This window comes from Aspergillus nomiae (assembly GCF_001204775.2).
Source record: "Aspergillus nomiae NRRL 13137 chromosome Unknown contig00038, whole genome shotgun sequence".
Lineage (NCBI taxonomy): Eukaryota > Fungi > Ascomycota > Eurotiomycetes > Eurotiales > Aspergillaceae > Aspergillus > Aspergillus nomiae.
The window spans coordinates 10,862-24,922 of NW_015378093.1; the positions used below are offsets into that span (position 1 = coordinate 10,862).

At 47.9% G+C, this 14,061-nt stretch overlaps 4 protein-coding genes across 4 annotated transcripts; 2 read left to right on the forward strand and 2 right to left on the reverse strand.

The window, feature by feature from the left end:
* Window positions 1–578: 578 nt before the first annotated feature.
* ANOM_003425 (ATP-binding cassette glutathione S-conjugate transporter YCF1) lies at window positions 579–6,087 on the reverse strand (the record flags this gene model as incomplete). The annotated part of the gene is made up of 10 exons (XM_015548682.1): window positions 579–1,224; window positions 1,315–1,406; window positions 1,487–1,555; window positions 1,621–1,775; window positions 1,830–2,614; window positions 2,664–2,709; window positions 2,765–2,868; window positions 2,931–4,056; window positions 4,128–5,743; window positions 5,803–6,087. The coding sequence occupies 10 exons, from the start codon at window positions 6,085–6,087 to the stop codon at window positions 970–972; spliced, it is 4,533 nt and encodes a 1,510-aa protein (XP_015410000.1). The 3' UTR covers window positions 579–969.
* A 1,671-nt stretch (window positions 6,088–7,758) lies between these two features.
* Window positions 7,759–9,759, forward strand: ANOM_003426 (putative C2H2 finger and ankyrin domain protein; the record flags this gene model as incomplete). Its single annotated transcript, XM_015548683.1, has 2 exons — window positions 7,759–7,810; window positions 7,889–9,759. 2 exons carry the CDS (start codon window positions 7,759–7,761, stop codon window positions 9,757–9,759), a joined length of 1,923 nt encoding a protein of 640 aa, XP_015410001.1.
* A 368-nt stretch (window positions 9,760–10,127) lies between these two features.
* ANOM_003427 (uncharacterized protein) lies at window positions 10,128–11,094 on the reverse strand (the record flags this gene model as incomplete). The annotated part of the gene is made up of 6 exons (XM_015548684.1): window positions 10,128–10,282; window positions 10,335–10,412; window positions 10,465–10,542; window positions 10,608–10,667; window positions 10,721–10,773; window positions 10,847–11,094. 6 exons carry the CDS (start codon window positions 11,092–11,094, stop codon window positions 10,128–10,130), a joined length of 672 nt encoding a protein of 223 aa, XP_015410002.1.
* A 947-nt stretch (window positions 11,095–12,041) lies between these two features.
* On the forward strand, window positions 12,042–14,061 carry ANOM_003428 (putative calcium/calmodulin-dependent protein kinase type; the record flags this gene model as incomplete). The annotated part of the gene is made up of 6 exons (XM_015548685.1): window positions 12,042–12,175; window positions 12,232–12,328; window positions 12,572–12,883; window positions 12,930–12,976; window positions 13,023–13,316; window positions 13,368–14,061. 6 exons carry the CDS (start codon window positions 12,042–12,044, stop codon window positions 14,059–14,061), a joined length of 1,578 nt encoding a protein of 525 aa, XP_015410003.1.

Sequence of the window (14,061 nt, forward strand, 5' to 3'; positions counted from 1 at the left end):
GATTTCTGAAGTTAATATTCGGGGGGGGAAGGCCAATCGTGGGGGGCAGAATCTGGTTTGACAATGTGTTTCTTTTTGAAATGTTATTTGTTTTTGTTTTTGGTTTTGGTTTATTTGCTAGAAGGTTGAGTGTTTTCTGCGGGGTTTGGAACGAAAGAGTGGCTGGTTGTTGTTTTTTCTCGGTGTGTGCTCCGTAGTAAGAAGAAGTCCATATTCAGGTTAACCTCTGTTGTTTACTGATCGGGAAGATATGCTCGGCATAATTAGGTGCTATTTCTCTTACCCATTTAGGACAGTTGCGATTTATAATCAACATCGGGTGGTTCCGACTACCTACTACTACTTAGTCCTGCAGTGTTGTCCTTTTCAATGGTTGAAGGTATGCAGATAATTGCTGCAGTGACTTACAGGGGATCCCCTACACCGCCATTGTTGACACATCGATTTTTTCGTGTTTTGCTTCTGGCGAGAGTTGGTCTTCCATCCGAGTGGAAATAAATGGCACGTGAATTCGCAATTTTACTCTTGGGTTAGCTATGTGCAATAGGTACAGGGCTTTTTCAGTATAGGTAGACATCGAAAGTAAAAAAGGCAACCACACAATTAATTAAATAAACTCCTTCCGACGCCATGGGTACGAAGCGATCATCGACCCGTACTTTTGGTTCCTCGTCTGAAAAGAGAAAAGCTGCGAATGGATCGGCTCTCTGTGATCTTGCCGAGCTCGTATAAGAGAGGGATAGGGCCCTTGATCCTTCATAAACCCCTCTCCCGTGCGCACAGACACTTAATGGATCGTCTAGTGTCGCTGGTGCATGCAAGTTCAGCCAAGATGCGGTCATCCTCTTTCTCACCTGGGTCTCCTACGAGGTCCAGATTCGAGAGATCGGCCCGAGATTAGAGAAAAGCCTCTCTCGCTTTGGCCCAGCCACTCACATGTCTTCGCCACTGTGGGAGTGAAGCCGGCAATTATTGCACCAGGGCAAGTCCTTCGTTATCAAGCAGACCCGCTTCCTTGACAAGTTCATAGAATTTGCCGCCGGACTTAATCAGATTGGCAGGTGTGTCAAATTCGGCCACTCGGCCCTTGTCCAACACAACAATTCGGTCAGAATCGATGATCGTGTTGATGCGATGTGCGATAGTGATGATAGTGCGATCCTGGAAGATGCTACTGCGCAAGGTGCGTTGCAGTAATGCATCTGTTTCCACATCCACGGCCGCCTAAAGTCACCGTTAGTAAATACCAAAAAAGTAAATCCGAAGGAAAAGGCGGTAGAGGGGAAAAAACGGTGTGGCAAACTGGCCACTTACTGTTGCTTCATCAAGAACCAGAATATTGCTGGGCGTCAACAATGCCCGTGCTAGAGACACTAGCTGACGCTGGCCTTGACTCAGGTTGGATCCTGTTGGTGCCATGTTAGTCCAGCCCTAGGAAATTCCAACGTCACGCGGCTGCAAGCGCGAAAAGCGGCCAAATTCTTACCTCCTTCTTGAATTCGGGCATCCAGCTGGCCGTCCATGCTTGCAACGTGATCTTTCAGTCGTGCATGCTCTGCGAGTTAACGGGTCAGTCAGCCATTCACTTTCTCCACATGCAAAGAGGCGAGCCCAACGTACCGAGCACACTCCACAGCTCTGTGTCATCATGCACATGACGAGGGTCCAGGTTGTCCCGTACGGTGCCCTCAAACATGGCTGGGTCTTGGGGAATGATGGCGAGGCGGCCTCGCAAGTCAAACAGGCCAATAGTAGACACATTTAGCCCATCAATGCTATCAATCAAGTTAGCGCAGCGCCAGCGTCAACAGTCGGGCACTAGGACTCACCTAATACTGCCACCATCTGGCTCAATGATGCGGAAGAGCGCCAGAGTAAGGGAACTCTTTCCTGCACCCGTACGGCCAACAACACCAATCTTCTCGTGAGGCTTGATATCAAGGTTGATATCCTTAAGCACCAGGTCGAGCCCAGGACGGTACCGTGTGCTGTAGTTTTTGAATGACACCGCGCCTTGCGCCGGCCAGCCAATGGCGGGACGGTGCTTGAATATCACCTCAGGCGCTTCACTTGGGAGGCTAGCGTACTCCAGAACACGTTCCACGGACACGATGTTCGTCTCGACCTCGACCGTTTGACGGACGATCCAGTTCAGAGACTGCGTAATTTGGAGGGCGTATGACATAGCCAAACCAACCTTGCCCGGTGATATACCGCTGCCAGTAGCAACGGCGATGACAGAAAGCCCTGCAGAGGCCAGAATAATGATTGAACCAATGAATTCAAGGCGGACTGCCAACCACCTATTCGCACTAATGGAAGGGAAGTAGGCGCGAAGGTTCTCATCCATTCGCCACTCATTTTCGAGTGTGAATCTATTTTCCTGCTTATACGCGCGGATAGTCGAGATGCCTCCAAGAGATTCTTGGAAATGAGCGTAGATGGGACTGCGCGTAACACTATCCAACCGCTTCAATTCTCGGGAAGTCCGCAGGTAATACTTTTGATAACTTAGATAAATGTAGCTCAAAGGAACGACCAAAATGAGGAACGCAGGCGTGGACGACGCGATAACGCCCATCGTAAACAGTGCTTTTGCAGAGTTTCCAAACAACTAAAATTGAGTTAGCCCCAAGTTCTGTGTAAGAAGATGTAGGGCTTACCATGTTAAATGTGCGCGCAAGGACTTCATCAATACGATATACATCGCTATAGCAAGATCTATCAGTTTCCGAATACAAACGCGTCAGCCACGCACACTCACCTTGAAAACCTATTGAGGATTCTTCCAGACGGTGTTGTTTCAAAGAAGCTCATGGGTGATCGGAAGATTGCGAATGCCATCCTCTCATGTAATTTCCGAGATGCCTGTTAATGTTCATCAATATGGTCACGGTCTGCATTAGCCAGAGAGCTAAGGGTAAACGTACTTCAATTGAGCAGAAGATCCATAGAATGAGATTCTGGACTATAACTAGGATAGACGATCCTAGTCCAAAAGCTAGGTAGACACCGATGAATTTACCAACATTGGGGTTTGCTTGCACTTCGCTAGCCTCTGACCAATATTTGAGCCAATAGCTGCCAGCGACCTGTGCTGTTTGTGCACCCAGAAGAGTAGCAAGGTAGAAGCAGACGGCGACGACATTGCTGTTCTTGGCATATTCCATGTATACACTCCACTTGACTTTGCCTTGCTGTGAGGTTTCTTGAGTTTGTTTGCTCTTCAAGACATTCTCCTCGTCTCCTAACTTGCGTCTAGGGCCTTTCCAGCTAACGGTACTGGCGCGTCGCAAAGTCACAGTACTTGTTCTCCGGTTGGCACCAGATCTGATGGGCAGGAGTGAACCAATTTCCTGTTCGGCTTCGTCGGTGTCCGAAAGCTCATCGGAGTCTGCGTTGTCAATTATCGTGGTAGAGTCCGAGCTTTCGGGACTAGCAAGACCATTATCACTCGAGTTATCATCGTCCGAATCGTTCATAGTAGTACGAATGAGATTAGCAACTTCGCCCTTCATAGCCAGCAGCTGCTCATAGGTGCCCTTTTCAACCAAAGTCTTGTCTCGTAGCAACCCGATGAAATCCGCCTCCTTCAAAACGGGAATGGCATTGGTCGCAAGGATTCTCGTCTTGCTACCGAGAATTCCACTTGGTCCAAGGACTTTGTTGATAAGGTGCCGGCCCACGTGCTGATCAACTGCCGATAGAACGTCGTCGAGAAGGTAGATGTCTGCACGAGCATAGACTGCTCTAGCCAAGGTTAACCGAGCCTTCTGTCCGCCGGAGAGCGAGATGCCCCTTTCTCCAACTTCAGTTTGATCTCCATCCGGCAAGTTCTTGAAATCATCCAGCAGGGCGCAAGCTTCAACGGTGAGCTCGTAAAAGTCAGGATCCCACCGATGCCCGAAGACAATGTTCTCTCGGACACTAGCGTTCATCACCCAAGGTGACTGTGCGACGTATGCGATACGGCCACGGATAATGACTTCTCCATCCGTTCTCCACAAATCGCCCAAAAGTGACTGGAGGAGAGATGATTTCCCGGCGCGACGCGGCCTACTATACAACTAAGTTCACCCTTACGAGCGCTGAAATTGATGTTCTCCACGACGTGAGTACCATCGTACCTGTTCCAGGTGAACGACGCATCACGAATCCGTACAGACTCATCCCCGACATGAGAGACCGGGTCCTCGCGCTTGACCGCATTGGTCTGCAGTTCCTCGGCGGTGAAATATTCAGTCAAACGCTTAACAGCCACGGAAGCCTCAATAATCGATGTGATGACCATAGGCAGAATGGAGAGTGGGAAGGTAAGGAGGTTGAAAAGCGTCAGAGCTGGGAATACCACTGAAGTGGTCAGAGGCCGGGGGTCCGTCAAAGCAAAGACAGTAAATGTAGAGCAGGAGACAAGGAAGGGGGTGGACTGCCATGTAAAGTTTGCAACCGACTGCGTCGCTCCGATTTTGCGAAGGGTGTTCAATTCCAAGTCGTTACGGATGTGACTAAGCTTATTCATAAAGGCAGTGTTCCAGGCATAAAGTTTGATACTCTTGATGTTGTTCAAAATCTCGGTCATCAGCCTCGACCTTGAATCCTTATTCTTCATCTGGACGAGCTGGAGCTTTTTCATCATCCGAGCTATCACTCCATTCAAGGGAATCATAAGAATCATGACACCGATACCGGCGAACATGCTCACGCCGACGAGCTGGTAGAGCGATAGCATGCAGAGGGTGATTTGGAACGGCGCCGACCACAGCTGTGTACCAAATTGAGTCAGATCGGATAGACGCTGCTGGTCCACAGCCATATGGTTGACAATATCGCCGGTAGTCTTCGATGTACGGCCCTCGCTTGAAAGCCGAAGCGACTTGGCATAGATCATTGCCGTCAACGAAGACTTCACACGCATGCCAGTGTCAAAGGCTCTCTGGAAATACTGGTGAAGGCACATTGTTTGCGATACCGAGACAAAGAACATCGCCAGGGCAATAGTAACACCCCGTATAATTGGCTGGGGGGTGTCGGTTTGATACGAGCTGATGAAATCAATCAGAACTCGGAGAAGCTGAGGCTGGACAAAGGCAAGCATATCACTTCCGCATTTAATGATCGCACCTCTGGTGTACGAGCCACCGAAGGACTTGAAGAGTGCGATCCACAAAGAAGGTTTGTCCTTTTCCAGCTCCTGTTCCCAGTTTTCCGCCAATGTTTCTCCCGTGGCACGAGTCGTATCACGGCGTCGAAGGTTCCACAGATCATCTTGGGTCAGGAAGTTCTTATAGCCAAACTTCATCATTGGCGTCATCCAGCTGAAGCTGAGCACCGAGAATATGTCTGCATACTCATAGGGACATTCATCTTCGTCGCCCAGAGCATCGTAGGCGCTCTGCTTCTTGGGAACGAGGTATTCCAGTCCAAATTCCAGTAGCGCAAGTCCTAAGCTGATGTTGAAGCAAACGAAATATGGTAGGTTGTCCTCATAGGTCTTTCGTGCAACAAGAGAGCGCAACTTAATTCCATAGGCGATGGTAAAGAAAAGCCAGTAGAAGAGAACGACACCGTTGGGTTGCCTACTCCGCCAATGCTCATAGTATTGGACTGTGAATATCACACACAGGGAAGCAAACACAGCGATCGAGCTCCAAAACCGAACGTCAGCCAGCCAGTTATCCGCAAAAGTCTCGACCTGAATCGCTGCTTGAAGAGCCGTTGTGAAGATCAAAGCGGATAGCACGATCTATTTTAGACGTTAGGTTAGTCCCAAATAACTTGATCCAAAAGGGTTCCAAAACCAACCAGTTTAGCGTAAAAATGCCAATTCTTCGACACTGGTTGGGGGATTCGCTTTTTGAGCAGAAACCAAATGGCACCTGCTCCCATGATTAAGCCCCATACGGCAACAATAGCCACACCAAGATCTAAGAAGCAGGGCGTCAGGTCAAACCTGAATTTGCTTAAGGGCCCCCATCCTTCCACCTCGCCGCAAAAAGGCTCTAGTTTGGGCGATTGTAATGCTGACTTCAGGGTTGACGATCCCGGGGCAGAATCCCCGAGGAACGTCTGGGAAGTGCCATCAAGCATCTTCTAACCCCGACTGCAGAATCCCTATTCCTTTCAACCCACGAGAAGGAAGGAAAAGGGAGTCAGAAAAACTCCCGGGGTGCTTTCACGCAGATGATGGATGCGATTGCGGGCGGAGAGAACTTTCTGATCGAGGATGATACTGCGAGGCCAATCCTCTCGTGAGCTGCAAGTTGCTTACTAAATGAGACGGCCTAAGCTTCGGTGATAAGCCGATATGACTTTGCCGGAGATGCGGAATTCCGCCTAGCTTACCTTACTATCTCTCCTCCTATGACCATTGCAGTCTAGTCATTGGAGTGGATTCGCAAAGAGATTTTCTCTCTCTCGAGGCTCTTGTTCCCTTGCTTATTTTTCGTCCTGAAGCGTGACATTTGCGTTCGGTGCTTATGACATAAGCCGGCACCATTACATGTCTTGGCATCTTCATTGCTTCCATACGTCATGAGGTGACTCAAAATTTTAAGAGTCAACCATTCTAGAATTCCAATCGTAGGCCAGTAATTTTTCCGGGGTAGACCATTCATTTCCGGGTGCGAAACAGAGGGGTTTGCTTACGAATTGCAATTGCTGACTTATGAACGAATACGAAGAGGCTGCAAATGGAAATTGATTACGGAGTCAGGTAAGCAAGGAGCATGATGACAGACTAAGCCAGAATCAGCAAAGCGTCATCGGCCCCGAGTCCCGAGTCTCATCAACAGTGCTCGGCATTACTTACCATATTCATCCATGATATTCATATCAAAGACTCGAGTGTTTCGAAAGCTGTCTAGACTATGGCAATCGAGCTGATGGGGTATAACGATCGATAGCTTACTTGGCTGATCATGAGCCTCAAGTTAGCCAATTAATGTATCTCAGGAATAAGCCCAGAATCCCGGCTCACTATGACAAGGAGTTGGATATATATATCTCCCGAGTATCAGTTCTATCTTTCTACTTCGCTTCACCCTAGGTCAAAGACAAGGTCACGAGAACCTTTGAGATATCCTCATCTGGTTGTAAATGTTTACACACTATTTTGGTTTTCTGGAAAATAGTTGAATAATAAAGGGATATAAATCTTTCGCCAAATTGTCTTTCAGATCTTAAGGCTTGAGCTCTAGGTAGTAGGTGCACACTTTCAGACCTGAATCACCTGATGGTCACCATATATACTAGCAACAACCGTATTCAACAAAAATATAGTTAATTGAAAATCCTATTTGGCTAGGACCAATGTGATGCTATTATAAATGGATCGGATTAACCATGCACTACAATATGTCAAGGGAAGGACTATATTGTTATGCCCATCAACTGCGTAAAACAAGCCGAGGATTAAAAATAAACGGGCCAAGGCAGATTCATAGAAAAGTTTAGTGTACTCTGTATTCTCAGTAACCTATGAAAATTGGCGAGCCAACAATAGAGCCATTATATTTATAATAGAGATAGTGGATTGACTCCGATTGAGTCACTGTGACTCAAAATTGCACTTGTGGATCGAACTTTACGTCACACATTTCAATGGTCGCAGATTGAATATTGTTCTTAAATATTTTGGATCGGACCTATCGGTGCCTTAAAGGCGGTAACGCTCCAACAAGAGGGGCATTTGTTCTGCCGTCGCATTGCACTCTGCGATTTCATCGGCGCAACTCATCGCTTGTACATAATTTAGTCAATATGGCCACGGATGCTTCTATCGCGGAAGAGCTCCTAAAGAGGCCGTTGTATGGTCCGTATTTCTTTTGACTTCGTTCCGTGCTACGCTTTCTGTTTTACATACAGTTCCGTCACTGACTCCCAATTTAAGTGTATGATCTTCCGCAGGCACTACTCGCAACGTTAAGCGCCAAAAGCGAGGACGATGCGATAAATACGTCAGATAATGCAGTCAATACACCTGAAAAGCCTGAAGATACTGTACAAGAATATGCAGTTGCTACATCTACCTCATGCAATCTCTGCAATGTTTCCTTCTTGAACGTCCAAGAGCAGCGGGGCCACGTCCGTTCAGATCACCATCGGTACAACCTTAAGGCCCAACTTCGAGGCAATCCCACATTGAATGAGGTTGAGTTCAACAAAGCGGTCGGGGAGCTGGACGAATCGATTTCTGGATCCGAGTTGTCATCGGAAGAGGACGAAGACGATGGGACGCAGCTCACTGCCTTGTTGAAAAGGCAAGCGAAGATCTCGCAAACAGGTGAAGAAGAGGATGCGCCGTTGAAAAAACGGACTGGAAAGAATCCTTTAGTCTGGCTTTCAAGCTCCCTTCTACCTTCCAACACTTCGTTAGGTGTATATAGGGCTTTGTTCTCAGATGCTGAACAAGAAGAGCCTAGATATCTTGCTGATTCTCTCCGGAAGAAACAACTAGTTCCCATCAACACGCCACGGAATAATAGTCATGCTCAGGGGCCTTCTGCATCATCTAGCCCACATGTATTCCTGTGCATGATCGGTGGAGGCCACTTTGCGGCAATGATCGTTTCCCTGGCCCCTGAGATTCATCGCAAACAAGGCGGCGTGGAAGAGAGGCAGGCTCGAGTAATTGCACACAAGACTTTCCATCGTTATACAACTAGGCGAAAACAGGGAGGATCGCAATCCGCCAGCGATGCTGCTAGAGGAGCTGCACATTCGGCTGGTTCTAGCCTAAGACGTTACAATGAGGCTGCGCTGGAGAAAGAGATTAGAGAACTGTTATCAGAATGGAGGAAAATGATCGATGATGCCCAATTGCTATTTGTTCGGGCCACAGGCAGCACAAACCGGCGGATTTTGTTCGGCCAATACGATGGCCAAGTTCTGAGAAACAACGATCCTAGGTTGAGAGGGTTTCCCTTCAGCACACGCCGCGCTACTCAAGGAGAACTCATGAGATGCTTCAAGGAACTGACTCGCGTAAAAGTGAGTCAGATTGATGAAGCCGCTCTCGCAGCAGCTGAGGCCAAACAACGAGAAGAAGTATCAAAGCCATCTACTCCACGGCCTCAACAGCAAAAGCCGAAAGTGTCCAAGGAGGACGAAGCTGCTATGCTTCATACAACCCAAATACAGGCACTCATCCGTCGCTCCAAAATCCCAGCATTGATGTCGTATCTCTCTAAGAACTCGATTCCCCCTTCCTTCACTTTCCATCCATCAGATTCTCAGCAGAACTTCCGTTGCCCTACTGCTCTTCATCTCGCCTCAAACCTTAATTCGCCAGCGATGGTTTCTGCCCTTCTTACCAAAGCGGAGGCAGACCCGACAACTACCAATGGCGAAGGGAGAACACCTTTTGAGCTTGCAGGTGATCGGGCCACACGTGATGCCTTCCGCGTCGCTCGTCACGAACTTGGCGAGTCGAAATGGAACTGGGATGCTGCCAAGGTGCCATCGGCAATTTCAAAAGCCGACGTGGATAGCAGGGCAGAAAGCGAGCGGAAAACTGCAGAGGAAGAAGAGAAAAATCGACGTAAAGCTGAATTGCACCGCTTGAAGATGGAGGATGCCGCCAAGGAAGCCTTACAAGCAAAGCGTTCGGGTGGTAGAGCCTTGGGATCCGTAGAGAAGACGGCCTCCGAGAAAAGAGAGGAAGAGATGCGTGGCATGACGCCAGAAATGAGGATGCGGTTGGAAAGAGAGCGTCGGGCACGGGCAGCTGAAGAACGTATTAAGCGGATGCAAGGCAAGTAATGAGCACTTGCCAGCTGCAATTGATAGACAGAATGAGCCAGGTCTTATTCTTTGACATGATATGCAACATAAAAGGTATACCGATTTATTACGAATGATAGAGACGAATAAAGAGAAGTACTCTTCTTTTCCAGATGTATAGAGATATTATATGAGAAATGGCGGCTACCTTACCTCACTCATGACCACCGAGCCCGCCTGTTTGCAATAAATCACCGTCAGAGTAAACGTTTATATCCTCATCTAAAGAAAGCCACACCTTCCATCATACTTATGTACAATATATCAAGAGCAGAACGATAACAAGAATATACAGAGGAGCGCTAAAAAGGATCCTTTGGTACATATATACAGCGTCCTTTCAAGGCTTAGAAAGAATGCTCATGAATGTTGATGGTAGTCACCTTCCAGGTCTTGCCATTGTCAGAAGTCGTTAAGCCAGTAGAGTCAGCATCGGTGAGGCCGAGGGTATCACGGAAGGTAAGGTCAGCGGAATCGAGGATGATGGTAGTATCAAGGTACTCTGCACAGCGTTTTAGTTCTCTTTCCTTAGGAAGCGCTATGGTGGAACTTACGGTGCGCAGCAACAGTGCTCTTCGAGGCGTTGTCCTGGGCCTCAACGGCAGTACCCCATCCTTGGGCTTGGCCAGAGCCTTCACGGCATCAGTCAGTGCGATAATGAAGGAGTAGGGATCAGTAACTCACTAGTCGAGAGGCTCGAGACGACTTCGCCATTGATGGACACTGTCTGGTCGTATTTGCCGGTACTATCGTTGTACTTGTCTACATGATCGTTGATTAGCATGAAGGGTGTGAGTAACCAACGGCGCGAGCACAGGGTGACTTACAATGCATGACAAGCTTGTCGCCTGCAGAGGCTGGAACTTGCTTTCCACCTAGCTGGGTTCCTGTTTCCAGTCAGCAATATGCACTTCTATATATGATTATTCACATCCTTTACCTTGAAGAGTGCTTGCCCAGGTGCACCATTGGCCGGAGCTAGCGCCGCAGTTTCTGCATGGGAATCGATTAGTATGTGTGGCTTAAGCTGCAGTAGAGGAAATTGGTTTTCGGTTCAAGGACTTACGCTGCAGGGTCCGAGAAGGAGACAGCGAGAGCCTGGATCAGATCACCACCGCTGGTGCCCATTCCCGGCCAGAGTGCAAGGCGGTCCTCCTGAGGGCTTGGTGCTTCGGGCAACACCAGCGTAGTAGTCGCTTCACGGATCCATGACTTGGTAGGGCCGAGGGAGAACGCAGGACCGAAGACGATGGTGTCCTGGGCACTGACCAAACCGAGAACGGCGAGGGAGGTAAGACTTCTGAGACCACGCATTTTCGATGTTGAACTTGTGATGGACTGGTGTGTTTTGCGGATAGAGAAGTAAAACTTGGACCCTGGGGTTTATTCGCCTTTATATGGTAGGCGAGCTGATCCGAAGAAGGCCCGTGGAAGGGTTTAGATCTACATAATTTTCCCGTCAATGTGAGTCGGTAGTTTCATTCCTTAATATCCTGAAACTGGCGGTGGATTAGCCCGCGGGTCATGGTGCAGCTAAGCTCCGGTCAGGGGCACACTAGTTTCACATCGGCAGATATTGTGATGTGGTCATTCTTGTCCTGTCTCAATGTTATACAGTATTGCGACTCCACGGATGTTTTGGATAAAGCCTTGATAAGTGGAAGAACTTGTCCAGAACCATGATTGGTGGGTAGTTGAGGTAGAGCTATTGCCGTGAGGAGTTTTGGACAATGATCGGCAGTTGAATATCCCAGGCTCTATATTTAACTTATTCTAGACTCCATGCCATTAGAGGACTATAGCTAACTAAGGTGAGGGTTGTCTTTCTCTGACTATACCGGTGATCTACCAAGGTAGAGAAACCACGGAGTACTAAGGCTACCGATATATGCGGATTTGAATGTGTTCGTACAGGATGACCGGGAGAATGGTACACTTATATCTTCCGGATATAGTTAGAGTTAATATCTTTCAAATGTGTAAACGCGAGTACAAAAAAAAAGCCAGTAGTCGTTTCGAGGACAATGTGAAAGTCTGGTTGTATTGTGACGTCGTGATCTGATACCATAGCAGGTGACATGCACTAGGTTTATATTTAATTTCCTTGAGGCGTCTTCCTTCCACTAATGAAGAACTACTCCTACAGATTTATTCATATCCCCCCCCTTCACACAATTCTACATTATCTATGGAATATTACATTATCACATAGACAAACAGTAATCAACTAGCTCCATCCAACGCTCCCGCTCAGTTGTACTATGTCATTCCTGTCAACACCTGCTCACCTTGTTGGCACTGTGTCAGTGCGGGATGCACAGCTCGAAAGGGCTATCGATTCATTCCCTATATATAGCAACGCCGAAATATACGTTGGTCGTGATCCAAGGCGATGGTACGTTGCCCTCTACTCCGTCTCATCGAGACTTCCCGATACTGATTGAGCTCAAGTAACCATGTCGTGAACGACCCAGTCATCTCCAACATTCACCTTCGGATCTACACAATAATATTTGACCGAGAAAACCCCGATGAAGTTGCGCCTTTAGTATACGCTCAAGACTTATCTATGAATGGAACATCATGGAACGGTTACCCTATGGGAAAGGGCAAGGGAAGTTTTCTTCTTAGTGATGGTGATGTACTACAGTTGTCTCTGAGGTTCTCTCTCCATTTTTGTTGTGCTGTGCAGGGAAATGAAGATTGTTTTGATATGCTCCAAATGATAGAAATGAGGGTGACTCTCCCTATATCACGCGGACCGTGTTGTGTTTGCTGACCAACAGCACAGGTGTTTGAAGACCAGTTCAAGGTTACGTCGGAAAAGTTGGGATCTGGAGCTTACGGGCAAGTACATATGGCATTTAATAAGGACACTGGCCAGCAACTCGCCTGTAAGATTGTCGACCTCCGTGCCTTGAAGAACAAGGTTATTAGGGAATCAGAAGATCAGCAGTCTAGGCACTTTAAAGAAAACGCATTTGCACACACCGGAAAAAGGTTGCTCGTTATTCGTGCTTTCAAGGAAGCCCTTCAAAGGAAGATCCAGGAGAAGCTTGACGTATACAGCCGTGAGGCCAGAATACTTGAGAGCCTCTGCCATGTAAGTTTCGTATGCACAAATCCATTGCCGATCCTGACATGACTAGCCCAACATCATTAGTATTGAGAAAGTGATCGAATCGAGCAATACAATGTGGGTTCCTACACGCATTCTTTCGGATTCAACTAAATCTGGACAGTTACCTCTTCCAAGAACTCGTTACGGCTGGTGACCTATTCTCCTACATACAATATAAAGGCGGAAAATTAGATGATATTGAAGCCGCAGTCATCGTGCGACAGGTCCTGATGGCCTTGGACTATCTGCATCAACGGGAAATTGTCCATCGGGATCTAAAGCCAGACAATATACTGATGACATCTCTAGCAGATGGATGCAGAGTCGTACTCACCGATTTCGGATGTGCCAGACTTGTGCGGCCAACTGTTGAGCGGATGTCTACGCTGATCGGCACATTCGACTACAGCGCCCCGTTAGTATAATGCAAGCAGTATCAGCCATAGAAGCTAACCTTTAATAATAGCGAGATGCTCAAGTCCAAGCAAGGCTATACAAAAGCCGTAGATTTGTGGTCACTGGGCTGTGTAGCAGCCGTGCTCCTGACCGGGGACATTCCATTTAAGAACTCATTGACTGCTGATTCGACAGATCTTTCTCGAGAGCGTGACCTTGAGAAACTCGAAGCCGACATGGATTGGAACAAAATCGGACAACGCGCGAGGGACTTTGTTCGCAGGCTTCTTGTGTTTGATGAAGCGAAGCGCATAGACGTTAAACAAGCGCTGAATCATAACTGGTTCACCAACCCAGCTCATCGAGTGGAGTTCGAAGCGCTGTACCGACGAGCGATCAGAAGCTGGCGGCCTCGCTCGCATAAGGGCTCCCTAATAATCAAACTGGGTACTTTAATGAAAATACCAGAACAATGCAGCGAGCTTATGCAGACCCTGTGCTCTGATGGGTATTCAAGAGTCGATTCGGGGCAGTCATATGCTGCTAGAGAGATACCACATCAGATGAGGGATTCGCCAACACCATCAGTCTCACAGGAGTATGAGTTAGGGGGTGGAAATTCCGCTTCCATGTCCACGACTCTTTCAGACCCCGAGCTTCCACCGCACTGCTGCGTAGGGTACACAGACACAAGCCCACCACAACATTTACATACAAATCAAGGCCGAGATTTTCTTGACCCAGATCCACAGGAATCTATCTAG